Source organism: Nicotiana tomentosiformis, chromosome 2 (genome assembly GCF_000390325.3).
Source record: "Nicotiana tomentosiformis chromosome 2, ASM39032v3, whole genome shotgun sequence".
NCBI classification, from domain to species: Eukaryota; Viridiplantae; Streptophyta; class Magnoliopsida; order Solanales; family Solanaceae; genus Nicotiana; species Nicotiana tomentosiformis.
Window position 1 is genome coordinate 125,901,223 of NC_090813.1, and position 26,786 is coordinate 125,928,008.

General features: G+C 36.0%; 2 protein-coding genes and 1 non-coding gene across 5 annotated transcripts; 1 reads left to right on the forward strand and 2 right to left on the reverse strand.

Annotated features, from left to right (window-relative positions):
• The first annotated feature begins 1,202 nt into the window (after positions 1–1,202).
• On the forward strand, positions 1,203–4,769 carry LOC104119215 (uncharacterized). 2 transcript variants are annotated; one of them, XM_009630657.4, is made up of 5 exons: positions 1,203–1,542; positions 1,818–1,904; positions 3,693–3,842; positions 3,938–4,188; positions 4,457–4,545. In XM_009630657.4, the coding sequence occupies exons 1-4, from the start codon at positions 1,336–1,338 to the stop codon at positions 4,145–4,147; spliced, it is 654 nt and encodes a 217-aa protein (XP_009628952.1). In that variant the 5' UTR covers positions 1,203–1,335; the 3' UTR covers positions 4,148–4,188; positions 4,457–4,545. The 2 variants fall into 2 exon arrangements, with proteins under 2 accessions (XP_009628952.1, XP_009628951.1); XM_009630656.4 differs by having other exon boundaries at positions 1,207–1,542; positions 3,938–4,135; positions 4,457–4,769.
• A 60-nt stretch (positions 4,770–4,829) lies between these two features.
• On the reverse strand, positions 4,830–4,902 carry TRNAA-UGC (transfer RNA alanine (anticodon UGC)). The gene has a single exon. It is a non-coding gene; the product is annotated as a tRNA-Ala (tRNA).
• A 2,099-nt stretch (positions 4,903–7,001) lies between these two features.
• Positions 7,002–14,707, reverse strand: LOC104119216 (ARF guanine-nucleotide exchange factor GNOM-like). 2 transcript variants are annotated; one of them, XM_009630659.4, is made up of 3 exons: positions 14,545–14,707; positions 11,466–12,291; positions 7,002–11,121 (listed from the first exon to the last, which is right to left on the reverse strand). In XM_009630659.4, exons 2-3 carry the CDS (start codon positions 12,201–12,203, stop codon positions 7,516–7,518), a joined length of 4,344 nt encoding a protein of 1,447 aa, XP_009628954.1. In that variant the 5' UTR covers positions 12,204–12,291; positions 14,545–14,707; the 3' UTR covers positions 7,002–7,515. The 2 variants fall into 2 exon arrangements, with proteins under 2 accessions (XP_009628954.1, XP_009628956.1); XM_009630661.4 differs by lacking the exon at positions 14,545–14,707 and adding an exon at positions 13,443–14,475.
• Between the last annotated feature and the right edge of the window lie 12,079 nt (positions 14,708–26,786).

Below are 26,786 nucleotides of genomic sequence, written 5' to 3' on the forward strand. Positions count from 1 at the left end.
TCTGACCACGGACATAAGAATGTCGCCTTATATTGGAGATGAACACTGAAATAGAAATTAAATTCGATGTAAGTGCTAAAAATGACAGAGTCTCGTGCTGATAATGTGTTATAAAATAAAGACTATAAAAGAAATAAACTGAAAACAAGTATAGAGGGAGATTGATATTTTATTCAACTTTCAAAGTTATGTTCATAATGAACTGAGAACTTCTCTATTTATAGAAGAAAGGAAGCAGCTGCAAGGCTTTTCTTTAGCTACTTGTAAGCTGTCTGCATGAGCTGCTTGCAACTTACCTGTTTAATAAGAAACTGCTGCAAATCATTTCATTGAGTTGCTTGCAACCTGCCTGCATGAGCTGCTTGTAGATAAACTTCAACAGAGTACTAAATGGATAATCTTCTTCAGAAAAATTATCTATAGCGGAGTAATGAATGAACATCCACAATATAATATTTTGATAACAAATAATAGGGGAAAATCCAAATTTGTTCTTGTACTTTACGAAAAGGGCTAACTTAGCCATTCGTTAAAAGTTTGGCTCATCTATGGTAGGTAAAAATATGTTTGAGAAAATCTATTTCTCCTTTCCTGTTAAAAAAGAAATACGTATTTTTAATTTATAATTTTTTTATTTTGCCCTTAATGATAAAGTTTTATAGCCGCACATAAATATTATGACATATTGGAGTGCACAAGTTTTAAAAATCTTATAGCAACACAAATATTACGATATAAGATTACAAATTTCAAAGATCTTTCTTTATTTTCGTGTGCAGTCAAACTATGCTATACAAATAGAAACGAGAGAAGATACATTAATACTTTCCTTCCGTTTCAATTTATATGAGATAACTTGACTTGATATTAAGTTTAAGAAAAGAAAGAAAAAAACTTGAAATGTGTAGTCCTAAAAGCTTAACGAGTTAAAAACTTTGTGGAGACAAACTATTTGTATAGCCATAAAAGCTTTTCGACAAAAGATAGAAATTTTAAAGTTATAAAAATATATTAAAGTATTATTTTGTTCGGAACAAATTAATAAAAAAGATTATATCATGTAAATTGAAAAGGAAAGAGCAGTGAGATTGACAAATTAGAAAGCGTTTTGATGAATTGCAGTTGTGGACCCATATTCATCTCTCATACCACTGACAGGTTGCCAAATCAGAGCAAAAAAGCCGCATGTAGATATGGTTCTCTGTCCCTATCTTGTTTCTCTTTCCTTTTCCAACAGTCCATTTCTCTCCTCAATTTCAATGGAGTCCTTGTCAAAACCATCAAAAACTAGAGTAATCAATTAACTAATCAAAGAGAAAAAACAAAAATTAAAGAATGGGAAAGATTACAGCTGCTCACACATCATGTTCATACTGTCACAACAGTTTTTTCGTGCCCAAAGGAGGATTCTTGTTCTCGCAGGCAAAGCAAAAGAGCAAGAAATGGAAGTTACAGCCATTAACTGGAAAATCCCAGATGATAAATGCTTCAACTTACTCTTCTAGAATTAGCACTGATATTCCTCTCTATGAAATCCCTGGGGTACTATTTTTCTGCTACTACGTTTTCTATTTCTCTTCTATATGCAATTTTGTATATCTGTCTCATACGTATCAATTAACTATATCTTAAACTCAATTAAGTGTGTCAGCTGTATGAATCATTTAATTTGTATTATAGTTTGATTATCCTTGTATGTCAACCTAACCTTCCGTCTTTATAAATCTACTTCATGTATTGTCATAAAATCGTGCTTTACTGTGCGCATTCAGTGATTCAGAATTTTAATAGTGCAAGTTGAAAATTTGAATTTTCAGGCTTCCTTTGATCGATATCTGGAGAATAAGCCTCGAGTGTTCAAGGCCATTTTTCCTGACAAAAGAAGGAGCCAGCAACTCAATGAGGTATTCATCACTTATTCCCGAACTGTTAAGTCATCACTAACTCCTGAACTGTTAAGCCACCCACATTGGTTGAGGGAATGGACTGTTGTCTCCTTATATTGTTTTATGCAATCCTCAACTCAAGAGCTAATTTTTGGAGTTAAGTAGCCCACGGTTCATTTTCTTGGAAAATTCTCAGGAAAACCCATAGTTGTTACCCTTCAGATGTGCACTGGGTAACTTGCTCATTGTGCAATAGCTCACAAACCACATAGAAGATGTAAATCGCACTAGGCAAGCCCGGTGCGACGAGCTCTGACTGAGGAGGTTGCTGGTCGGGGGAATCGATCCCGGGTCTCCCATGTGGGAAATCACTCACCAACCAACTCATCCAACCCTAGCGGGCACGGTTCGTTTTCTTAATATGGTACCAGACCCATCCATATTCTTGGTTTACAGAATGTTGGACCTGCCATGTTATATTGTCCAAGCACCAGATGTTCAATTCTAGGTGTTCGAGCGAGTGTTAATTATCCCACGTTGGTTGAGGTATTGGTTCCCTGCAAGTGCATGGTCTCAGATAATACTCGCATCATGAGTTATTTTTTAGAGTTTAGTTAGGTTTGAAGGTCCATTTACATAACATGAATTGCCAATTCATCTTTTTAATCCCCTTTGCATTTTTGTTTCTTTGTGTACTATGCAATGCTAATTGAGCACCAACGCATCACTTGTCTGAATTTCTGCTCTTCAGTTTTCAGGCCTTAAACATGAAGATACGCATTCATTATATTTTTTCATAAGACCATTATCCCATGAAAGTCACCTTGTTTACCTCTTGGCCTCTGATAGTATATCGATGAACATTAGACTCGTCTTGTATATGCTTCCTAACCTCAGTAGTTCAAGTGAAAACTTGAATTTCTTGTTGACGAACATAATATCTGGCCGTAAACAAAGTTAAGAATGTACTTCAGCAAACAAAACTATAGGGGTAACAGGTAGGTCTCATGCTAGTTCTACTTCCATAGTGATTTGTGCAATTCATCTATTGAGGTTGTCCTGTTTCCTTGCATCTTTAAGGAAATCAAATTTTTCAGATGCTCGTTCTCTGACTATACTATTTTAGGTATTACTACTCTGCACCATTACAACCTTTCAATAATGTTTGCTATCCAGGTGTTAGCTCAAACACTTTCTTTTTTCCCTGCACAAATTCATTTCAAACTCTTTGTTGCCTAGTTAGGGCAGGGGCATGGGTTTGAATATCCTCAGATCTTGTGATTGTTATTACTAACAAAATGCATCAGGTGGTTAAGTTTATATTCTATTGAAACCTTCACCATCCTAGGCATTTAGAAATAAGCTCATGCTTACTCCTTTGTTGGCTAACTGTGACCTTTTTGTTATGTGTTATCTTCTTAAAAAAATTGAATCTCTGAAATACTTAAAGCTTCTCCAGTTTTATGCTACATTCAAACCTTTCTAATAGACAGTCTGATAACGAATGTTCTGTTCAAGCATAGAATTTAAATGATCTTATAGCTGGGGAGCTATCTGGTTAGACAGTTGGTGATGAATGTCTTAATTTGAAGTTTGAACTGAATGTACACTCGATTTTGTAAACAAGAAGAGCGGAAATGAATAAGCGTAAATGTCTTAGTTTGACATCAAATCCAAAAATAAAATTTCTTTTTCCTCTTTTAAAATGTCAAGAGAATGAATGGCTGATGTTCTCTGTTCAATCTGTTGCTGCTATTCAGCAGTTCAGCATGCATTGTTATATGTTTGACTACTAGTTCCATGCAGGAAGAGTGGAGAATTCACATGCTACCCATAGAGTTCCTATTTATCACCGTGTGGCCAGTTATCGATATGAGATTGAGATGTAAATCCGAAGGAGTCGAGTACCCACCTGGGATTCCCCATGATGTTTCTAAGGTTCTTGAACTTGACATAGTAAGTATCAAGCCAAATCTCAAGCGCATTCTTTTAATTATTCATTCATTTTGTTTGTAATGGAATGACATGGAGCCGAAGACATGGTTATGCAGATAAGATGGGAGCTTCAGGGGCTAGATGATGCGCTGAAGCCATCTCAGTTCTCCCTTGGTGTAAAAGGGTCTCTTTACCCCGACAGGAATGGACCACGGAGTAAGCTGAGAGGTCAACTACAGATGAGCATTAGCTTTGTTCTTCCACCAATGCTAGCTTTGGTCCCGGAAGATGTTCGCAGAGATGTTGCTGAGACAGTTAGATGCTAAACCTGATCTCTAGTTTAACTTCTTTACACTGATCATAAAACGTAAGATCACATAAAAGATAGTACTTATCAAAAACAAAAAAAAAGATCACATAAAAGATAATTAGAGGTAATTGTCCGTAATAAGTGGAGCTAGTTACCTGTAAAATAAAGTAGGCAATTTTATGCTGTCAGTATACATATGTAAGTTAATTCCCTTCTGAAAACATTGTCTTGCTCCTATTGTCGACTGCATAAATTGGAGTTTAAAAGAAGGTTAGGCACAAAGGAAGCTCTTTGACAATTAACAATCCTATGCCTTTTTGAACAGGTACTAAGAGGACTATTGCAGAACATGAAGAATAAAGTAAATGGTAGCCTGCTTTCGGATTATGGTGAATTCAAGAGAGAAAAGCAGAAGGAATTAGTCTGAACAGTTTAACTAGATAGAAATATTTCAGATGCCACAGATATAGGTGGATGTAATTGACACTAGTATTCACTGGGGTTGTTATCCAAGCGTGAGGAACTTCTGTAATTTTATTCATAGGGATTGTAAAAAGATACAAGACAAATATTCCCAAAATTTTGAAAGTTAATTCTTTTCTGAGATGCAAAAGCGACAAGGGATGTTTTCATTAGAATTTGAGACCTGTGTTTTCTGCGTTTGAAATATTTCTTTAGATGAGTTATAAAAAGGAAGATGGAGATGCGGGGGATCGAACCCCGTGCCTCTCGCATGCAAAGCGAGCGCTCTACCATTTGAGCTACATCCCCTTGTGACATCGTTGTAGGAGATTAACTATTATAACTTGTAGGTAGTGCATAAGAACCGTACCTGTTCCCATCTAATATTCCAGCACCAAGTCAAAAGGGTGTAAATAACTTCACTCCCTTATAAGCGGAAATGATCTTTCTTTCAACTATTCTAACTTTTAATTTCATATAATTTTGTCCAATTGATACTTAGACATTACTTGAATTATTATTAATTTTTAATATATATTCTTCCAAACCAATCAAATACCCAAAAAAAAAAAAAGATTCATGAAAAATGACTTTCGTCACACCAATATACTTGATTTGATGTATCAAAGCTATTGACAATTGTGTGTGCACATTGAGTAGACTAAACCCACTTATCTCTTTTTTAAAAAAAAAATAATTTCCACCTAATGTTTGTTACCCGTTTTTGGGTTCGACTAATCCGAATTCGCTGCAGAAAATTTCATCGCTCAGAAGTAAATCCCTACCATAGGCACACTATTTCCATGGCTCGAAACCGATACCTCTGATTAAGGATGGAAGGATACTTATACTTCACCGGAACTTTCGGTGGCACTAAGTACACTTATCCATGCACGAGAATAATTCCAAAAACGTGATCATTGCGTATTCATTCGTTCCCTTTTCCCTTCCCCTAATGCAGAAAACACTTTCAGAAAAAGCACACAGAAGTGTGGAATCGGAAGAGGAAACAAGTAATAGCATAAAAACATCCAGAGAACAACCGGAAAGTATTGAGATCGAGTAATATATTATGATCAGTTATTATATAATTATTTTACATTGACCATATAACTAAATCCAATTATTAAGGTATCAGTAGTTAGTGAGTGAATGATAGGTTAAAGTTGTAAACAAGTTTTCCCTTGGATTCATCATTTTTCCAAAGAAACAAGTTTGAACATTATCAACTTGTATTTTTCTCAAGTACTTATTATAAAGTCACTTTTTCAACTTGTATTTTCCTCAAAGACTTACTAAATCAATTTCTACATTTTTGAATTTAATATACAGTTGTAAACTGATGAAAAGAGGAATATATGATTCTTACATCGATTTTTTCTTTTTAGTTGAAGATGGACGAAACAGTTAAAAAATAATCCATTCCAAGTAAAAATGAGGGTCCCTCATTTCTTTGACTAAAAATAGTCAACATTTCAAGAAAGATTACGAGTGCATTTTTATAATCTGATGGAAGATAACATTGCTCCACTCTTGGCCAAATGATCAATGTTTAATCCTACTTCTACGTAGACTGGAATAGTCTTTTATTCTACTTCGCATATATTTTGTGTTTAATGTAGGGTGTACAAATCAAACCGGAAAATCGCATCAAACCGAAAAATCAAACCAAATCGATTAAAAAATCCGATTAGGTTTGATTTGGTTTGGTATTGAGTAAAAAAATCCGAATCAAACCGACATATAAATATATAATTTTTGTATATACTTTTAAGATTTTATATAGAATTTTCTTTAAAAAATGTCTAGAAATATTTGGGATTCTTTTGCGGGATATAATATTTAATAGAATATGAAGTGCTCCATATTTATTAACCTTAAATAATTGCTTGTATGATCACTTTCTCGTCAAGTGTTACTGAAATGCGTCAATCTCTTTGTTGTTCCATATTCATATCATATGTTAAGATCGATTAAATTCTTATATCTTTTTCGAATGTGAAGTGATTATTATTATTTAGGTATCATATTGATTTTTATATTTAATTACTAAATGTGGTTAACCTTAAAAATGTACATCAACAAAACATTATTGTCAGACGACTAAAAAATTAACTATTATGTGTTACCAAGAAAATTCTCCCGTAAAAATATTTTAATAGATAATATGTTTGTCAATTTTTTATATTTTTACTAAACATATATTTACTTATCAAAAAATTAACAAAGTCAAATTAAAATAATATTTAAGTAACAAAAAATCCGAAAAACCCGACAAAACCGAATCAATCCAAACCGATATAATTGGTTTGGTTTGGTTTTGATAAAAACCGAACCAACCCGGTCCATGTAAACCCCTAGTTTCACGTATATGAATTTACCACCCATCCTCCAACAGCAGCACCGTATAGCATAAAGCAGCTGAAAAACTGATAAAATTCAGTGAACTAATAAACATCGGCTATGAAATTTCTTAGTTAATTGGAACATATCATTTGAAGAAAACTATGTATCAACCTGATCGAAATATTTTGTACTATCAATCACTATTTTGTACTAGTATGCTAGTATTGTACAGCAAAAATGGTAAAAACTATCCGACTTGAGTACAGGTACCGCGATGGCAACACAAAATTGCACTTAAGTAACCCCCTTACTTAAATCTTGTATCGACAGCCAACAGGGCTGCATAAATCCTTTTAAAAAGTGAAATGAAAGCACTATAAAGCTTTCAGATGAAGATATCACAAAGGAAACAGCGAAGAAGCTGATACTGGATTTGCTCCTGCAGCTCCCAAATGGTGCTGCAATATATCTTTTAAGCTTAATCTGCTCTCAGCTGCAAAATTCACCATCTAATTATGCTAATGATGGTGCCAACAAAGAATATGTCAATTTCACTATACCAAAACTGTGATATTACTAGGGGGAGACGAGAACATTTCCCTCTGTAAGAGGACTACAACCTGCTTGGACGTGCTGCTTTTCCAACTGCTCCAATTCATTAGTGGGAAAGACTTCTGATTGAAGGGATGGGCATATATTGTGGACATGCAACCATGTTAACTTCCAGAAACTGTCCCCTCCGCTGGGATCACTTGGCACCAGAATTCCACTTGTTTTCATGACAAGTAGAGTGTTCTTTAGGAGCTCGGGAATGAGTTCAGGGATCTTCTCACTCCTTTTCCCTTTGAATTTCACCTTCATGCATCTCTGTGTTAGACCCAATACCCCTAACCATAGTTTGCAGAAGGATGTCGACTGGAAAAGTTGCTGCAAAGACTGTAAAAACACTTTGAACATGAGCTTTAGGGCCAAAACAATTGCTTCTTCAGTGCTCCTGTAATCCTTCACGAAACTCTTCTGGGCAAGATTGAGTAATTCATCCAGCAATGTAAATATCACCTGATCAAAACATTGCAACCACAATTCTTTCGGGATAAGAATCCCATCAACTCCGGTCAAGCAACCCTGCAACATCAAGATGGCGTGATCCCTAACCTCTTCTCTCCGGTCCAAACAAAATTTTCGGAGTCCTTGTATCAGCCTGAGCCACATCTCCGTTATATCCTGGGTCATTTTTATAGTAGCCTCCTCCCCAAGTGCCTCCTTCGCCTTGTGAGACCATCTAATCAGAGAAACAAGTGATCCAGCCATCAGGTCTAAAGATCTCACAGATTGATCAACATTTCTGATGCGGGAGTCGGCAAACTGCGCTGCCACATTCAAACAGAGGATGTAATTAGCAGGCAAAAGGTGGGCCCCATCATGCATGATGAATGATAGTGTCTCAAATCCTGTTTCAGATGCTTCTGGATGCCGAGCAGTAAAAGAAAGCAGAGATATAATCGTCCGCCAGCCTGTATGTGATCGTATCTGCATAGCATTTGCTTTGACAAGGTGCATAACCTCCTGGGTTATCTGTTCAAGAAACGCCTCAGCAACCCGAGCATCAAGCTTCAATATAAGTTGCAGAGACTTGAGGAGCTCATCTGTCAGATTTTCCTTGTAAGGAAGCAACCTTTGGCATATGCGAAGCAGACCAAAGATAGCCTTCTCTACCAAAGTACACGGCATTGTTGTTAAATGGACAACACTTTCTATGTGATCATAAACAACCCGCCAAAGAAGCATTATTCTGTACCGGTTATTTATTGTGATAGCAATAAGCAACTCTAGACAAAATACTGCAGTCTCTTCATCTTCCAAAGAGTTAGTTCCTTTGCGAGGCTGGCCCGCAGCCAACACAAGGGCGCGAACAAGCTGCAACAAGGACTCTGCTTGCAAAAATTTACTCTCAGCAAAGATGCTATCAATTTGACATCTCTGAATCGTCTGAAGAGTCTGCTGACGTTCGGCAAGTTGTTTTTCAGTTGGCTGTGGTGCAGGTTCTTCTGCATCAAGATATAACAGTTGGCTAAATACGCCCATTAAGCCAGATGATTTCCTTGATGGAGCCAAAGAAGGAACATGAGTTGGTGATGGAGAAAGTGCCGCAGGTTTCCTTGGGTTCACATCAGCAGGAGGCTCTAAGTCATCAGCAGCATCACTAAAGAGACGTGTGGGAAGAAGGCCATATTTGTGCAAACTCAAAATGCAATCCAGGATGTTCTTCCAACCAGAGCGAATGTGGTCACCATATTTGTTTGCTATTGTGAAGACTGCCAATGTGGCCAATCTAGCTTTACCATCTTCCGCAAATGCAACAATAAATTCATCAACATAAGAAGGAAGCAATAGGGTAGTGAACTTGCAAAGAGATACCACCAAATCATTTAATACATCATCGAAGCTATATGCAGCTGCAATTTTGGCAATGGCAAGGTATCCATTGATACATGTTTTCCAAACATCTTCTTGCTCCACATTATCAAAAATCACTGAGATGGCAGCAATCGCAGGACCAGACAAAATAGCAAAGATGTCGTAATCAAGATAAGGACCAAGATCACATACAATATATGGGGAAGTTTGCCTTGATTTATGAACTAGGCCAATCCAATGACTTGGTGCCATCATCGTAGTACCAGCACCTCGATCTGGGATAATCCGGATCTCATCCTCACAGATGGAGTGGTAAAGCTCAGACAAAAATTCCCGAGGGAGGTCATTTCCTCCATTTATTCTCCGGTTGTTGCGGATGAAATCTTCCTCTGTCATCTTCTTTTTGACCTGTGTATTGTGTTGATCAGTGTTAAGCATGATAAGTGAGTATGACAACAACAGCGCAGCATCTTTATTGGCCAGAATATTTGGTGACTGCTCGTAATATCTTTCAGCAAATGCCTCAAGCACCCTCTGTATTTTCTGCGATTCTCCAGGCAATCTGAAAGTATCCAAAAAGATTCGCAAGGCTATGTCTAAGTTCATGTCCCGAAAATCAAATGTTCCAGCAAATTCGTGAAGCACTTGAATATAGAAGTCTTCATGACTTCCCAGGAAATCCCCGATAAGATTCTTATCTAGGCCATTCATATACCTGAAAAAGCATGCTACACTTATTGGGGTAAGTTTCTCAGGTAACAAATGCACTCCTTGGAGAAATTCCATACCCTTTTTTGGATCTCGGTTAAAGTGATCGACTCCGATCAACAATTTCCTCTTTATGAGCTTCATCTTACGAACAAATGGAACCCAATGATTAGGATCACTGTAGTCCTTGCATATCTCTGTCCAAAATGGTCTATATTCACCAAGATCTACTGAAGCTTGTTCAGAAACTAATGAATCCTGGCTTATTCTCTCGGCCATACCCTGGATCATGGCAACTAGACCATCCAAGGCAAGCGTATTTAAAGCTGATAGCGGAGTGTTGACCGGAAAGGAACTTTTTGATAACAAGTTTGCAAGGTCTTCAAATACATTGCTGCAAGAAATGTCGCAGTCAAAATTTGCATACATCTCAGGCATGAACATAAGCTGCCTGCAGAAGTCAACAAGCGTTTCCATCGCAACCTCTTGCTGTTGATAAGAAGCTCCGTGCTTACTTTGGGAAATCCTCAATAACACACCAGAGAAGAAAGCTTCAAGCTGTAGTTTTAACTTAGTACGTATATGATGATACAGATTTAGAACAATGCTACAAACTGTTGAAAGAATTAAAGGACTCATTGACAAGCCAAAACGCATCAGATTGTGGAACAACTCCTTCTGTATCAGAGCCAATAGCTCGGGATGATTTCCAAGAGAGGCACCACTTACTTCTATGGCTGAATTAATTAAACCCAGCGCAAACAAGGGAACATCTTCATCATATGCTATAGGGTTCGATCTTGAACCAATTTCAATGGACTCCATCACATTCAGAAGAGAACATAGGAAATGAAATATCTCCACCATGCAAGGGATCCCATGTGGATCCATCATAGAATTTTCTCTATTACAAGCAATCTCCTCCTTTTGAGTTTTCTCATCTGCTGTTTCATCCCTCTTGCTGACTGATGATGCATTTGAAGGAACTGCAGCCGATACTGACTTACCAGTCGATTCTGCACTAACACAACCATTGTCATGTTGTTTTTCGCCTGCCTGCATAAAAGTAAGTGACGGTAAACAAGAAGGGATTCTGTCAGATTTCAGTATTTGGCCTAGCCCCAAATTCATCTTGAGCTGAGTGTAAGCCATATGCAAGCTTCAACCAATTTTGTGAATCAGCATAAAAGTTAAGAAGGCTTGGATAAGAATCACAATAGGTTCAATTCAAAAGGCCAATTTGCAATCCTAATATTGATTTTATTAATTTAAACTGTACATTTTAAAAAGTCAAATTTGGTAAGGAATCACTAGTACATGCAGCTATGGTCTCATTCAAAGAAAACATAAAAGAGATATAAAAAGTAAATGTAAATATACAAATCAAGAGTCCCAATTACCTCTGCGTCAGCACACAATCTACTTTGCTCATCAAATTCATGCCCTCTGCTGTCAATGTTAGGCAGGTGAGAGAAAATATGTCTCACCAACTCATGCATCGTGTGTCTTGCTATTCTCTGCAGTAGTTCGCTTTTGGCAGTAGCTTGATGAACAAGCCGAAAGCAGGTGTTTACAATGTTGCACACATGATGATTACTCAAATTTGCTGATGCCTTACTTTTCATGCAAGCCAAAAGAACCTGAAGTATCTTCATCAGCACCACTTCCTCAGAGGCAGGATCAGTCACTTCAAAGCGGCAACTTGTTACGGTGTCAACTATCTGATGCAAAGCTTTGTCCACATTCAAGATAGCTGAATCAATTATTTCAAGGGTTAAGAATTTGTAAACAGATGACAATGCGACACCGGTTATTGGTGCACCAGTTTCATCAGATTGAATCACATCCAAGAAGGGCTGTAGATATATGAGCGGATCAACACTGTTCCAATGATGTATCCATGAGAAGATATTTTTCCGCAATTCCTTGAAAGAATGGATGAGAGGATGCTCTAGTTGATCGTCATCATCAGCATAACGAAATCCCCACCTTACATTTCTCCTCATAACGGCCAAAACAGCACCAATTTCTGAATTTACCATACATGCTAAGGCACCTTTTAAAGGCTTTAAAGTACAATCCTTGGGTTCTGAAAATGAAGTATGGACTTCATTCTGCTGATTAAGGCACCCCATCATGATTTAACTTTTAATTCAGCTCACTTGAATTGTAAAAGAATCAAAAGGCTACAGCATGAATCAAGCAGCATCTTGGCAAAATCAGTCCCTGCAAAAGAGCGGGATAGAAAACTGAGTGACACTGACTAGAACCATTTTCAAATTATGCTCTACTATTATATCTGATAAAAAAGAGAAAATGTAGAAAGAAAGAAAAAAACGATGCCAAGAGATACTTTTACATCTGTACTAAAATGAGTCATTCTAGATTCAATTTATTATAGATGAAGCAAATAACTGGACGTCTTCATAGCTACAGCAGCATAGTACTGGATAAGATTTTTCCAATGTAATTAAAATATTAAATCCCAGACACTTAAACACTAAATTAGAACCCACATATGTGGTGATAAACATTAGGGGATTACACATGCAAGAGGGATTTATTATCTATCTAATGCATAACAACTTCAATACCACACACGAAGCACCAAAGAAAGTTACATGTTGAAGAAGGTTTTGGATATCTTTGCATGCTAATACGCATTATCTCAAGGAAAAAGTAAAATGGTTAGCTAGTCGATAGGTATAGTCGACTCTCTAAAGTTAATATTCTACAAGAAAATAAGTAAAATTTAATAAAACCAAATTCGTTCCAAGTACTTAAACTAATACGTATTTTTTAATACATAAAGTTAATAGTTTTTGAACAAAGAATTCCTTTGCAGCATTACACCATATTTACAGCATTGTAAATTATCGTCAGTGACTTAAGAGTATTCCAATCATAATGTTGTCATCCAATAGATTCATTCAAAATTGAATTTCTCTGTAAATTAACTTTCCCCTTGCCAATGAAAAACAATAGAGATTTCGGCAGTAATAAAAAAAAATTATTATGAAAGTTTAATAAGTGGGTTTAAGTAATTTGGTAATGTTGGTAAGTAAATAAATTTATAATTTCCTGAATAATTGATAATTCTTCTCCAACTTGAATATCAATTATTAGAAAGTCAACCCTACTCTTCAAGTACTCTTCTAGGCATCCAAGTTTCCAAGTTTCTGCTGCTTTCAAATGTCAAACTCTCTCTCTTATATGGTTATCTTTCTTTGACGCAACAAGTGGAAAATAAAGATAAGTTAAAAGGAGCACAACACGAAATGCTATGTTACGTTCATTTAATATATCATCTAGATCATTCTGTCAAGCACTTCTATCCAATACTCTCAAGCAAGAACATAGAAAAGCTTTGTCCTAACCCATAGATCTTTGCATTCTTAGAAATATCAAGAATAAGCTTTGCCTTCAGCATTTTTTTTTATTTTTTTTTTGATAACCGTGGTGTCCGGGCCAGCTTGCGCGCACCTCGACTAATTCAACGGGATACCTGACACCTCCCACAAGCAACAGGTACCAGGTAACTCTATCCACCAAGGCTTGGATAGATGGGAAGAAATCACCTAGTATTTGCCTCCGCTGGGATTTGAACCTGAGACCTCATGGTTCTCACTCACTTCATTGACCACTAGGCCACACCCTTGGGTGCGCTTTGCCTTCAGCATTCTGCAATCAATATTGAATTTCTCTCCTAAATGATTATCATGGAGAACCCCTAATAAATCTTATAATCTATGCTGCTCGGACTCTCCAAAAATGTTGATGCACCAACGTCATATCCTCAAAAAATGCACTATTTTTGAAGGATCCGACAGGTACCCAGAAATTTTTTTGAAGAGTCAAAACAACATAGCTTAAAATGTAAATTTTTAGCATTGGAATGAAATGAGCACCATTAGAGCAAAATGAATTTAGAAGATTGTATAACTGACTGCAACCAGCCTAACATTGAGGTATAATTGATTTGTATAATTTAGTAAGGAAAAAAAACACCAGCACCACCCCACCCACTGAAACAAATAATCCCATACCAAAAAGGCAAATAGCAGGAAAAGGAAAATTGACTCGACATTCCGAATAATCACATTTCAATTCAATTCAAATGATCTTACGGTTTAGGGTATGACATACAAAAAAAAAATCACAAAATTATCTAAGACCACCAATTGCAAAGTCAAAATCGTCTTTTCGGTTTTCAATAGCATATAAAACTCATTATATAATTATTTCACAATGTCACATCAATTATGGCGATGAAAAAAAACTGTGTGAGAGAAAATTCAGGAATAATAGCTTTAAATTCGAACTACGGGATCTAATAATTGGCCACTAAAATCAACAATCGGAAACATAATTGAGAATGAAATAATAAACTGAAGATCAGTTTGGAGTTTCGAAATTCAGCTTCCATATATATATATATATATGAGTGATCCATTGGATCGAGAGGAAAGTGAAAAATACCTTATAGACATTAATGTTGAAAGCTGCTCTCGTCACCACGGTCCTTGCTCCCAGTTGATTTTTGGTAGTTGATTTTTTGGAGGTTTCTTTGTCATTCTTTAAACGATGGGTCAGAAAGTCAATTTTTATGTTTTCATTATTATTCTGTCTCTTAATTACCTTTTGCATGTTTGAAAATTTTGTCTCATTTTTTATATATTAGAAAATATAGAAAACTTTAGTACTTCTAGTTTTTGTTTTTTATACTATAAATATTTGCCTTAGATCAAGGGCGACCCGTCCATAAAGCGGGTAAAGCAATTGCTTTAGGCCCCACATTTATGGGGGCCCATTTTTTGGTTATACCTAAGTTCTATATATATATATATATATATATATATATATATATATATATAAAATAAAATAAAAATAAAAAAAACTATAAAGTAAATTAATACGTGAGAAGTTTGCATAAAAAGAGAACACAAATTTAAGATAGTGCACCACAATTTTCTCGAGCAAAGTAAAAAAAAAGACGTGTGCACTATATTTTATTTTTATACTTTGTTCTTCAATTCATGCCTCCATTCTGCAATAGCCAAAGATCAAGTATTATTTTGGAGCTTCAGAGTTCTGTGTATTGATTCAAGAAATAGTGGAGTGTTTTTTTGTTCGTTCTATTTTTATAATTCAAGTCTTACGACAAGCATACTCGAGCAGAAAATTTAATTTGATATCAAGTTATCCGTTCTTGAACCAGGTTCTATCATTCTATCTTTTTATTATTTTCTCATCTAAAATTTAATATTTTGCTATTTAGTGCATTTTTAGATTATTTATTAGAAGATAAGTATGTCAAATAGAAAGTATGAAACTGGTTATGAAAAACTCAAGAAAAGAAGAATTCAAAAAAAGCTAAAAAAATTGACTTCAAATAATAATAAAAAAATTAAAAACATTAAGACCCCTCATTAAAGTTTGGCTTTAATGAGGTCCAAAATACGTCGTGCCGCCCCGGCCTTAGATGAGTCTAATAGGAGAATATAGTAGATCAGGATTCATTTAGCGAAACCTAACTTGCTTGGAACTAATGTTTTGCTATTATTGTTGTTTTAATATTAACAAAAATAAATAAAGGCTCAATAGATCAAAATTACTTTTTTCCGAAAAATTATAAAACTTTTTTGGTCCAAAAAATTACAAAACTAAATTTTAACTGTTTCACCCAAACTGGGAATGAAAGAAATTATATTTTTTAATTATCTGTTCTTTCTTTTTTTCGTTGTATGGTAAGAAAAGCACTGAGTTTGATGGAATGTAATGTTATGTTGAGCAAATTATAGGCTGTTAACTAAATCATATCATGGCCTAACTGGAAAAATTGTGTTTGCATTACGAAAAAGAAATGTCTTCCGAAACCAGAGGAAGGTGTAACATGTTTTACAGAATTGAACATAGTCCAAACAACCTATTTTATTTATTAATAACTAAATAGTCAATAGCTAATTAATATGGTTTAGTATACTCGGTCCACTTAAGTGTTTTTCCAACAACACACTAGCATACAATTTAAATTTAAGGTCTAATATAAGAACTAATATAAGTATGTCACACAATTTTTACTTTTACAGTATACTCTCTCCGTTCATTTTTACTTGTTCATTATTGATTTTGCACACCCCTTAAGAAATAATAAATAAAATGCATAATTTACCATGATATTCATATTAATTGATGTATAGTCTTAATGGATTTGGAAAATTATTTGGAATGAACAATTAATACTAAGGGCAAAATAGAAAAAATAAATTATTTTTCTCTTGATATGCGAAAAGTGACAAGTAAAAATGAAAATTTATTTCTAGAATACTTGACAATTAAAAGTGAATGGAGGGAGTATAATTTATGTATTATGTGTGATGGTATAGAATATATTTATATTTATGCAACTAGTATACGTAATTTGGTTTACTCAATCAAATTATAAGGATAGACATTTGTTAGGTTTTTCCCTGAATTTCTAATTTATTAGAATTCTCTTTCTTGAAAGAAGGGGAAAAACTTCTAAAAGGAATAAATCTCTTACATATGACTTATTTTTTTTTTTGGAGAAAAAGTATTGAACATCTATAAATTGATGATCTATGCCTCTCACAATAAGAACAACAACAATATCCACATAGTTTTATTTAGAGGGAGAATTTATTCTCTCTCTATATATTTTTTTTATATTAGTAGATTGATGTAGGTCACCTAACCAAATTAACTATTTTTAAATGATAGTAGTTTCTTTTGATACGTTTGTTTTATGCCTGATTTCGTCATTAAAATTGTTTTCATTGGCTTCCTCATACATCTTGTTAGTTTCTATCCCAACAACATTTACATAAGTGATGTAAATGTCCAAACATGAATTTCTAGAAGTTGAGTCGTTCTCCATTATTATTTCCATCAAAATGGAGATGAAATTTTTTTCTATCCCAACAACTTTTGTTGAAGGAATCAGCAACTCCACACAGCAGATGAAATTTTTTACGGCTACTTCGAAACGAATCAAATAAACAAAACCAGCATTAAAAACACAAAAGGGTATTTCGAACTCTTTGTTTTGCCTTTTTGTTTTAGTACAAGCTTGTTTTTTTATACTCTTTGTGCTCACTCCCCTGCCCGCAATAAAAACTTTCTACCAAAACTTCTTCCCAAAAAAAAAACAAATCCTCAAAAAGCTCTTTCATAAAATTGTCCAAACCGTACAACTTTTTGTACAAATTGGAGATGGACATAACAAGAGCACATTGATGATAACAAACATATGCAATTAAGCAAATATAGATATCCAGTTTAGCTGGCATTTAATTATGCAGATCGAAATGCAAGTAACTACGCACTAAATTTTTGAAAGGTTAACACTAACTAAATTTGTAGATGTGTTAAATTTACTTAAACAAGAATGGTTTCATTGTATAGGTCGAAATTTGCCCCAGAATATTTAGGGTAAGATAGCATCGAGGAAAGAGTCAGTCAAGGTCGACCAGGAAGCAGCGAGACTCGTGGTCGAGATGTCAACAATGATCGAGGTCGAGCACCGCAGATAGAGTTGTGACGACTAGTTTTTAGAATAGGATACTAAAGAGCATATTCTAGTGGATATTCTCTACACTTGTACTATTATGGTTTGTTAGAGATATGTTCCATATAAATAGAAAGAAAAAAAGACACTGAGGGGGCGTGTGACATTCATTTGATAAGAACACACTTTTGATAAAAAAATTCTCTCTTATAAAGATACAAATACTACCTTTTCATCAAGATTCTTGTTCATATTATTCCACACTTTTCCATCAGATCCGAAAATAATTCGAACATTCTAGGATTTGTCTGTCACTCATCATTGTCAGGAGGGACAATCATCTAGTTCATCATTTATTGGGTGAACCACTTCTCCTATTTACTTAAATGTCATTTATTGTTATTTATTGTTAGTTCTTCCTCCATTATTTCTCATACTTTTTGAAACAGTTAATGCATGTTGTTGTCAATCCACGACCAGATATGTCTAACATTATTCACGTTTTCGGGACTCACATCTAGAGATATTATTATTAACTAAGTTTAACCCATTATTATATAAACTCAACTGTTTTAGTCGAAAATTATATTTTTTGGTCAAATAATTTGGCGCTGTCTGTGGGAATTTTCTAGTTAAATTTTTAGTTTCTTCTAGATCTATTACTGACGCGGATCCCGAACGTAAAAAAAAAAGATCTCCTTTCTTTGTGTACAAATCCTAACATAACAGGTAACAAGGAAGAAAGGACGAGGATAATCAATGACCTCCCAACTAACCTCATGAACGTCATCAACGAAAGTTGCGAAACAGCAGGTGAAGGCGCAACGCCCAATGTCTCCCCTAGGCGAGATGGGTCACTACCCCCTCATTGCAGCATCACAAAATCCCTCTGTAAGGGAGCCTGCATATCTGTGGGGTGTCACACCTCTTTTTTCCCGATGGGATAGGGGATATGGAGTTTTTTCAATTTAAGTGACATTATTCGAAATGAGATTATTTATTTATTCAGAGTCGCCACTTGGAATAATTTATGGTGTCCCAAGTCACCGATTTATTTTAGAATCCCAAATCGAGAAAAATTGACTCTTATTTATGGTCTGCGAACACAGAAGACAGGGTAAGAAATTCTGTTAACCCGAGAGAAGGTGTGAGGCACTCCCGAGTTCCGTGGTTTTAGTACGGTCGCTCAACTATTAATAATTGGCATAGTTATCTGATTTAATACATGTTTTAAACCTATATGTGTATTTTTATTTTTTTTACCGCTTTTATTATATTACTACATTTTAAACTTTTATGAAATTAATATGAGATGAGTTACGTTGTCGTACACTCATTGTTTATACATATCGCAAATCGCGTCACGTGAAACGCACCCGCAATCTACAACGTGTTTAATTTTATTTATTATTATTTGAAGTTGTGGTCGAGTCACGTGAAACGCACACTTGAATTGGGAATTACATATCGTGACCATGCCACGGGAACCGTACCCCACAGTCACGATGATTTATTATTAATCGCGCCTAAAGCAAGCTACGATGTTCGAATATTATTCAATTACTAATTTTGAGATTATTGTAAGGTCATGAGGTATGTAATTATTTGTGAAAGAATTAGATTTATTATTTATAGAAAAGTAGGCTAGTTTAGAGAAAGATGGGCCAGCTATGTTATTTATTACTTTGGGTATGATGAGACTAAATTTTTTTGCCCAAAATCTTTTCTTCTCCAACAGCCCAAAAAAAATAATTTCCTTAGAAACAAATCGTGGCCCAAGCAAATTATCCAACACATTATCCCATATTCTGTACATTTTTTAAACAAAACTAATGACACCACAATCTCATGAAACAAGCCAAATTACAGTGATTCAATAGACCCTTTATCTGGTTAAATCAACTCAAAATAAAATTTTGCAACTCTAAAATTAACATCATGGTCCAATAAACATATGAACAATGAAACAATTATATTCAAATGATCCAAATATCAATAGAGTGAACTACTACTTCATGCTACCCAATAATCACACCAATAGTCAATAGACAAGAAGGTAAATGGACAATTATAATCAGTGAAGAAAGAAAAATAACGGACCTTTGATATAAATTAACAGAGATGAAATTACAAGAGCGCTAAACAATTCGACGAGTGTTGACTGGAGCTTTCACCGGCCACGAAACCTCGAACAACAAATCGCGACTTGCAACCCCGATCAACCTTGCAAGACCGATGATTTAGTGGCTTGTTTTTTGCTAGGTTTAAGGCTATTTGTTGGGGGGGGGGGTGGAGTGATTTTGCTGGATTTTTTGAAAGAAAGACGAAAAGAATGACACGAGTAGAAATTTTCTTATCCTAGAAGAAGAAAATAAATTTCTCTCAATTCCTTCCTCCCTATTTTTTTCTCTTTCTCTCCTCTTTTTTTCCCTCACATTTCTCTTCTATTTATAGAAAACTTTTTTGGAATTTTCAGATTCTTATTTTTTATTTATTGTTTTATTTTTAGTTAAAAAAATTTTTCACTTCCCATTTTTCTTATTTTTTTTTAAAAATAATTCCCCACTTTCCTTTACTTTTATTTTTTAATTTCTTACTTTGTTTACTTTTAATATATTTAAAATCTCACTTTTTTTACTTTTTTTTTTTATTTCTCACTTATTTTACTTTTTTTTTTATTTCCCACTTACTTTTACTTTTTTTTTAAAAAAAATCAGATACCCTTACTTTTATTTTTTAATTCCAACTTTCTTTTATTTTTCATTTTTTAAAATTTTCACATTCTTTTACTTTTATTTTTTAAAATTTTTCACTTTCTTTTACTTTTTTATTAAATAATTTCCACCTACTTTTACTTTTACTTTTTAATTTTATATTTCTACTTTTCCTATTTTTCAATTCCCATCCGAAATTTATTATTTTTTTTAAAAAAATAAAATAAAAAAAATTAATATTTATTTATTTTCGGTTTTTAATTCATTTTATTCAAAAATAAAGATAATAATAATACTAATAGTAATAATTGACCTTTTAAATTATTAATAATTTTTCTATATATATATATATATATATATATATATAAGTGTAACAAAGCTAACAAAGCTAAAAAATATATATTAAATTTTGAAAATATTTACATAGTAGAAGGTGATAAAAATTCAAATATAGTAAAATATTAGATGCTCACAGCTGCCTCTCTTTGCTTGGAAATATGAAGAGTTTTCAGGCAAAGACTAGGTGAGCCACGTGACTAATTTTTGACCAAACCATTATTCAAAAGGAAAAGAAATAAATGATAGGGTGCAACCAAGTCCTGGTTTTGGACAACCTACATATCCCGAGTTATAGGGAAATCAGGTCGCGTGTAGTTTAAGGAGAATGGTGGAATGATGAGTTGAGGAGTCGAGGGAGGTTCCGTCGAGGCTCCGGTCCGCGGTTTGCTATTATATCAAAATAAAAAAGAAACTAAACAAGACTATCAATTATGAGTTACAAGATTCTTATTTATGAGTCTTCGGAAACTTGATCTTGAGTCTTCGCTGGTTCTTCATGCAGACTCTGATCTAAACCTTGATGCTCGCTAGCTGTAGGTTCTAGTTCATTGTTCTATAGCCTCTTCTAATCAAAACGGAACTCCAATGCTCGTGGCTTCAGTCATGTCTTAGCATTCCACATCTTTTCAATTGCTTTTGCATTTTGGATTCACTTGTTTTTTTCTTTTCTTTTATTGTGAATTGAGACTTCTTCTTTTGGTCATTTCGAACCCTGTGCCTCGAGGTAAAACCTACTCAGACACCAAAATAAGCAATCAAACAAAAATTTTTTGCCCCAGTTTGTACTAGAAAAATTTCGTGAGTTATTGTAACAAAATTCTAAACCACTTCTTTATTGAAAGCAATAAAAGGTCGGGAGTGGTGTACCCTGAAAATGTCATGTTTTTTTTTATTTTTTTATTTTTATGATTGTGTTCTTTTATTGTCAAAAGGATCTCAACTAAGGATTGGTGTACCTTATGTTGGGAAAATGTGGCCAGGGAATGGGATACCCTATATTGGCAAAGATATCGGGGGATAGTGTACCCTGCATTTAAGATCAAATCAACTAAGGAGTGGAGACCCTATGTTGGAAAAAGCGACTAGGTAGTGGAGATCCTATGTCGAAAATAAAATCAACTAGGGAGTGACCCTATGTTGGAAAAGACGACTAGGGAGTGGAGAACCTATGTCTACAATAACATCAACTAGGGAGTGGAGACCTTATGTTGCAAAAGTGACTAGGGAGTGGAGACCCTATGTTGGAAAAGAAACTAGGGAGTGGAGACCCTATGTCTAAAAATCATCAACTAGGGAGTAGAGACCCTATGTTGGAAAATCATCAACTAGGGAGTGGAGACCCTATGTTTGAAAAGAGACTAGGGAGTGGAGACCCTATTTTTAAAATATCATCAACTAGGGAGTAGATACCCTATGTTGGAAAATCATCAACTAGGGAGTGGAGACCCTATGTTGGAAAAGAGACTAGGGAGTGGAGACCCTATGTCTAAAATATCAATCAACTAGGGAGTAGATACCCTATGTTGGAAAAGCGACTAGGGAGTGGAGACCCTATGTCTAAAATAAAATCAACTAGGGAGTGGAGACCCTATGTTAGAAAAGGCAACTAGGGAGTGGAGACCTTATGTCTAAAAATAAAATCAACTAGGGAGTGGAGACCCTATGTTGGAAAAGCGACTAGGGAGTGGAGACCCTATGTCTAAAAATCATCAACTAGGGAGTAGAGACCTTATGTTGGAAAAGCATCAATAAGGGAGTGGAGACCCTATGTTGGAAAAGAGACTAGGGAGTGGAGACCCTATGTCTAAAATAACAATCAACTAGGGAGTGGATACCCTATGTTGAAAAAGCGACTAGAGAGTGGAGACCCTATGTCTAAAATAAAATCAACTAGGGAGTGGAGACCCTATGTTGGAAAAGGCGACTAGGGAGTGGAGACCCTATGTCTAAAAATAAAATCAACTTGGGAGTGAAGACCCTACATTGGAAAAGCGACTAGGGATTGGAGACACTATGTCTAAAAATCATCAACTAGAGAGTGGAGACCCTATATTGGAAAAGCGACTAGGGAGTGAAGACCCTATGTCTAAAACTCATCAACTAGGGAGTGGAGACCCTATGTTGGAAAAGCAACTAGGGAGTGGAGACCCTATGTCCAAAATAACTTCAACTAGGGAGTGGAGACCCTATGTTGGAAAAACGACTAGGGAGTGAAGACCCTATGTCTAAAAACATCAACTAGGGAGTGGAGACCCTATGTTGTAAAATCAGACTAGGGAGTGGAGACCCTATGTCTAAAAACATCAACTAGTGAATTGAGACACTATGTTGGAAAAGCAGACTAGGGAATGGAGACCATATGTCTAAAAACATCAACTAGGGAGTGGAGACCCTATGTTGGAAACGAGACTAGGGAGTGGAGACCCTATGTCTAAAATAAAATCAACTAGGGAGTGGAGACCCTATGTTGGAAACGAGACTAGGGAGTGGAGACCCTATGTCTAAAATAAAATCAACTAGGGAGTGGGGACCCTATGTTGGAAAAACGACTAAGGAGTGGAGACCCTATGTCTAAAAATCATCAACTAGGGAGTGGAGACCCTATGTTGGAAAAACGACTAGGGAGTGGAGACCCTATGTCTAAAAATAAAATCAACTTGGGAGTGAAGACCCTACATTGGAAAAGCGACTAGGGATTGGAGACCCTATGTCTAAAATCATCAACTAGAGAGTGGAGACCCTATGTTGGAAAAGCGACTAGGGAGTGAAGACCCTATGTCTAAAACTCATCAACTAGGGAGTGGAGACCCTATGCTGGAAAAGCGACTAGGGAGTGGAGACCCTATGTCCAAAATAACTTCAACTAGGGAGTGGAGACCCTATGTTGGAAAAACGACTAAGGAGTGAAGACCCTATGTCTAAAAACATCAACTAGGGAGTGGAGACCCTATGTTGGAAAATCAGACTAGGGAGTGGAGACCCTATGTCTAAAAACATCAACTAGTGAGTTGAGACACTATGTTGGAAAAGCAGACTAGGGAATGGAGACCATATGTCTAAAAACATCAATTAGAGAGTGGAGACCCTATGTTGGAAATGAGACTAGGGAGTGGAGACCCTATGTCTAAAATAAAATCAACTAGGGAGTGGAGACCCTATGTTGGAAAAGGCGAGTAGGGAGTGGAGACCCTATGTCTAAAATAAAATCAACTAGGGAGTGGGGACCCTATGTTGGAAAAGCGACTAAGGAGTGGAGACCCTATGTCTAAAAATCATCAACTAGGGAGTGGAGACCCTATGTTGGAAAAACGACTAGGGAGTGGAGACCCTATGTCTAAAAATAAAATCAACTTGGGAGTGAAGACCCTACATTGGAAAAGCGACTAGGGATTGGAGACCCTATGTCTAAAAATCATCAACTAGAGAGTGGAGACCCTATGTTGGAAAAGCGACTAGGGAGTGAAGACCCTATGTCTAAAACTCATCAACTAGGGAGTGGAGACCCTATGCTGGAAAAGCGACTAGGGAGTGGAGACCCTATGTCCAAAATAACTTCAACTAGGGAGTGGAGACCATATGTTGGAAAAACGACTCGGGAGTGAAGACCCTATGTCTAAAAACATCAACTAGGGAGTGGAGACCCTATGTTGGAAAATCAGACTAGGGAGTGGAGACCCTATGTCTAAAAACATCAACTAGTGAGTTGAGACACTATGTTGGAAAAGCAGACTAGGGAATGGAGATCATATGTCTAAAAACATCAACTAGGGAGTGGAGACCCTATGTTGGAAACGAGACTAGGAAGTGGAGACCCTATGTCTAAAATAAAATCAACTAGGGAGTGGAGACCCTATGTTGGAAAAGGCGAGTAGGGAGTGGAGATCCTATGTCTAAAATAAAATCAACTAGGGAGTGGGGACCCTATGTTGGAAAAGCGACTAAGGAGTGGAGACCCTATGTCTAAAAATCATCAACTAGGGAGTGGAGACCCTATGTTGGAAAAACGACTAGGGAGTGGAGACCCTATGTCTAAAAATAAAATCAACTTGGGAGTGAAGACCCTACATTGGAAAAGCGACTAGGGATTGGAGACCCTATGTCTAAAAATCATCAACTAGAGAGTGGAGACCCTATGTTGGAAAAGCGACTAGGGAGTGAAGACCCTATGTCTAAAACTCATCAACTAGGGAGTGGAGACCCTATGCTGGAAAAACGACTAGGGAGTGGAGACCCTATGTCCAAAATAACTTCAACTAGGGAGTGGAGACCCTATGTTGGAAAAACGACTAGGGAGTGAAGACCCTATGTCTAAAAACATCAACTAGGGAGTGGAGACCCTATGTTGTAAAATCAGACTAGGGAGTGGAGACCCTATGTCTAAAAATATCAACTAGTGAGTTGAGACACTATGTTGGAAAAGCAGACTAGGGAATGGAGATCATATGTCTAAAAACATCAACTAGGGAGTGGAGACCCTATGTCTAAAATAAAATCAACTAGGGAGTGGAGACCCTATGTTGGAAAAGGCGAGTAGGGAGTGGAGATCCTATGTCTAAAATAAAATCAACTAGGGAGTGGGGACCCTATGTTGGAAAAGCGACTAAGGAGTGGAGACCCTATGTCTAAAAATCATCAACTAGGGAGTGGAGACCCTATGTTGGAAAAACGACTAGGGAGTGGAGACCCTATGTCTAAAAATCATCAACTAGGGAGTGGAGACCCTATGTTGGAAAAGCGACTAGGGAGTGGAGACCCTATGTCTAAAAACATCAACTAGGAAGTGGAGACCCTATGTTGGAAAAGAAGACTAGGGAATGGAGACCCTATGTCTAAAAACATCAACTAGGGAGTGGAGACCCTATGTTGGAAAAGAGACTAGGGAGTGGAGACCCTATGTCTAAAAATTATCAACTAGGGAGTGGAGACCCTATGTTGGAAAATTATCAACTATGGAGTGGAGACCCTATATCTAAAAACATCAACTAGGGAGTGGAGACCCTATGTTGGAAAATCATCAACTAGGGAGTGGAGACCCTATGTCTAAAAACATCAACTGGGGAATGGAGACCCTATGTTCGAAAAAAGACTAGGGAGTGGAGACCCTATGTCTAAAATAAAATCAACTAGGTAGTGGATACCCTATATTGGAAAATGACTAGGGAGTGGAGACCCTATGTCTAAAATAAAATCAACTAGAGAGTGGAGATCCTATGTTGGAAAAGCGACTAGGGAGTGAAGATCTTATGTCTAAAAATCATCAACTAGGGAGTGGAGACCTTATGTTGGAAAACGCAGTTAGGGATTGGAGACCTTATACTACCATTTTTTTTCTTTTTTTTTAATTTCATATATTTTTTTAAGATAATGAGTAAAATGCGGGAAAGAGTTTGGAGAATACTTCTCTTTTGCAGTAGTTGCTGCAAAACTGTTTCTAGCCTTTGCGTAATTTCATTTTGGTTGCACCTGCTTCTTGCAAGGTTGCTTTTGGATTGCACATGTTTCCCTATTTTTTTTCAAACAAAGAATAATTTGTCAGTTTGAAACGGTGGTTGGTTTTGTGGCCTTGATTGTTTCAGTCACTTGGTCTCGGTCCTTTCAGTTGCAACTGGTTGTTTCCTGAATATCGATTGCATTTCTAACCTCGGAGAACCTCTGGCTTTTCCGTACTTTGCCATGATGGTTAGTCACGTGGGACTTAACCTTTTCAACTTTTATTTTTCCCTTGTGGGCATTTGATTTTGAATTTCCTCTTTCAACAGTTTTTGATTTCGAAACATCGGCCAACATGGCCAGTTGGAGTCAACTTGATGCCCTTGCCGAGATTGGGTGCCTTTTCTTTTGCATATTGGCTTGTATCAAGTGAGAACCCTGTAAATCAATCATGACTTCCCTTCTTTGTCTTAGTTTCAAAACAGAGTTAAACCGAAAAGGATTCAAAGAAAAGCAAACAATGGAATGGACAAATGAATTTAGACAAGAGGTATCCCTTTCGGGGAAAAGAAAGAAGGACTTATCTGGAGTGTATGCAGACTTCAATGAATATGACATGCCTCTTGGACTAGATGCCTGATCTGTGTAAACTGTCCAACTCTCAGAAATTCATCACAACTCTTGCTTTGAGACTGAGAAACTTTGCCAAG

Coding starts and splice junctions, on each gene's coding strand:
- LOC104119215 (XM_009630656.4), top strand. CDS start 1,336: ATGGGAAAGATTACAGCTGCTCACACATCATGTTCATACTGTCACAAC. Junction 1,905..3,692: donor GGAGCCAGCAACTCAATGAG/GTATTCATCACT, acceptor AGTTCCATGCAG/GAAGAGTGGAGAATTCACAT. Junction 4,136..4,456: donor GCAGAGATGTTGCTGAGACA/GTTAGATGCTAA, acceptor CTTTTTGAACAG/GTACTAAGAGGACTATTGCA.
- LOC104119216 (XM_009630659.4), bottom strand. CDS start 12,203: ATGATGGGGTGCCTTAATCAGCAGAATGAAGTCCATACTTCATTTTCA. Junction 11,122..11,465: donor GATTGTGTGCTGACGCAGAG/GTAATTGGGACT, acceptor ACTTTTATGCAG/GCAGGCGAAAAACAACATGA.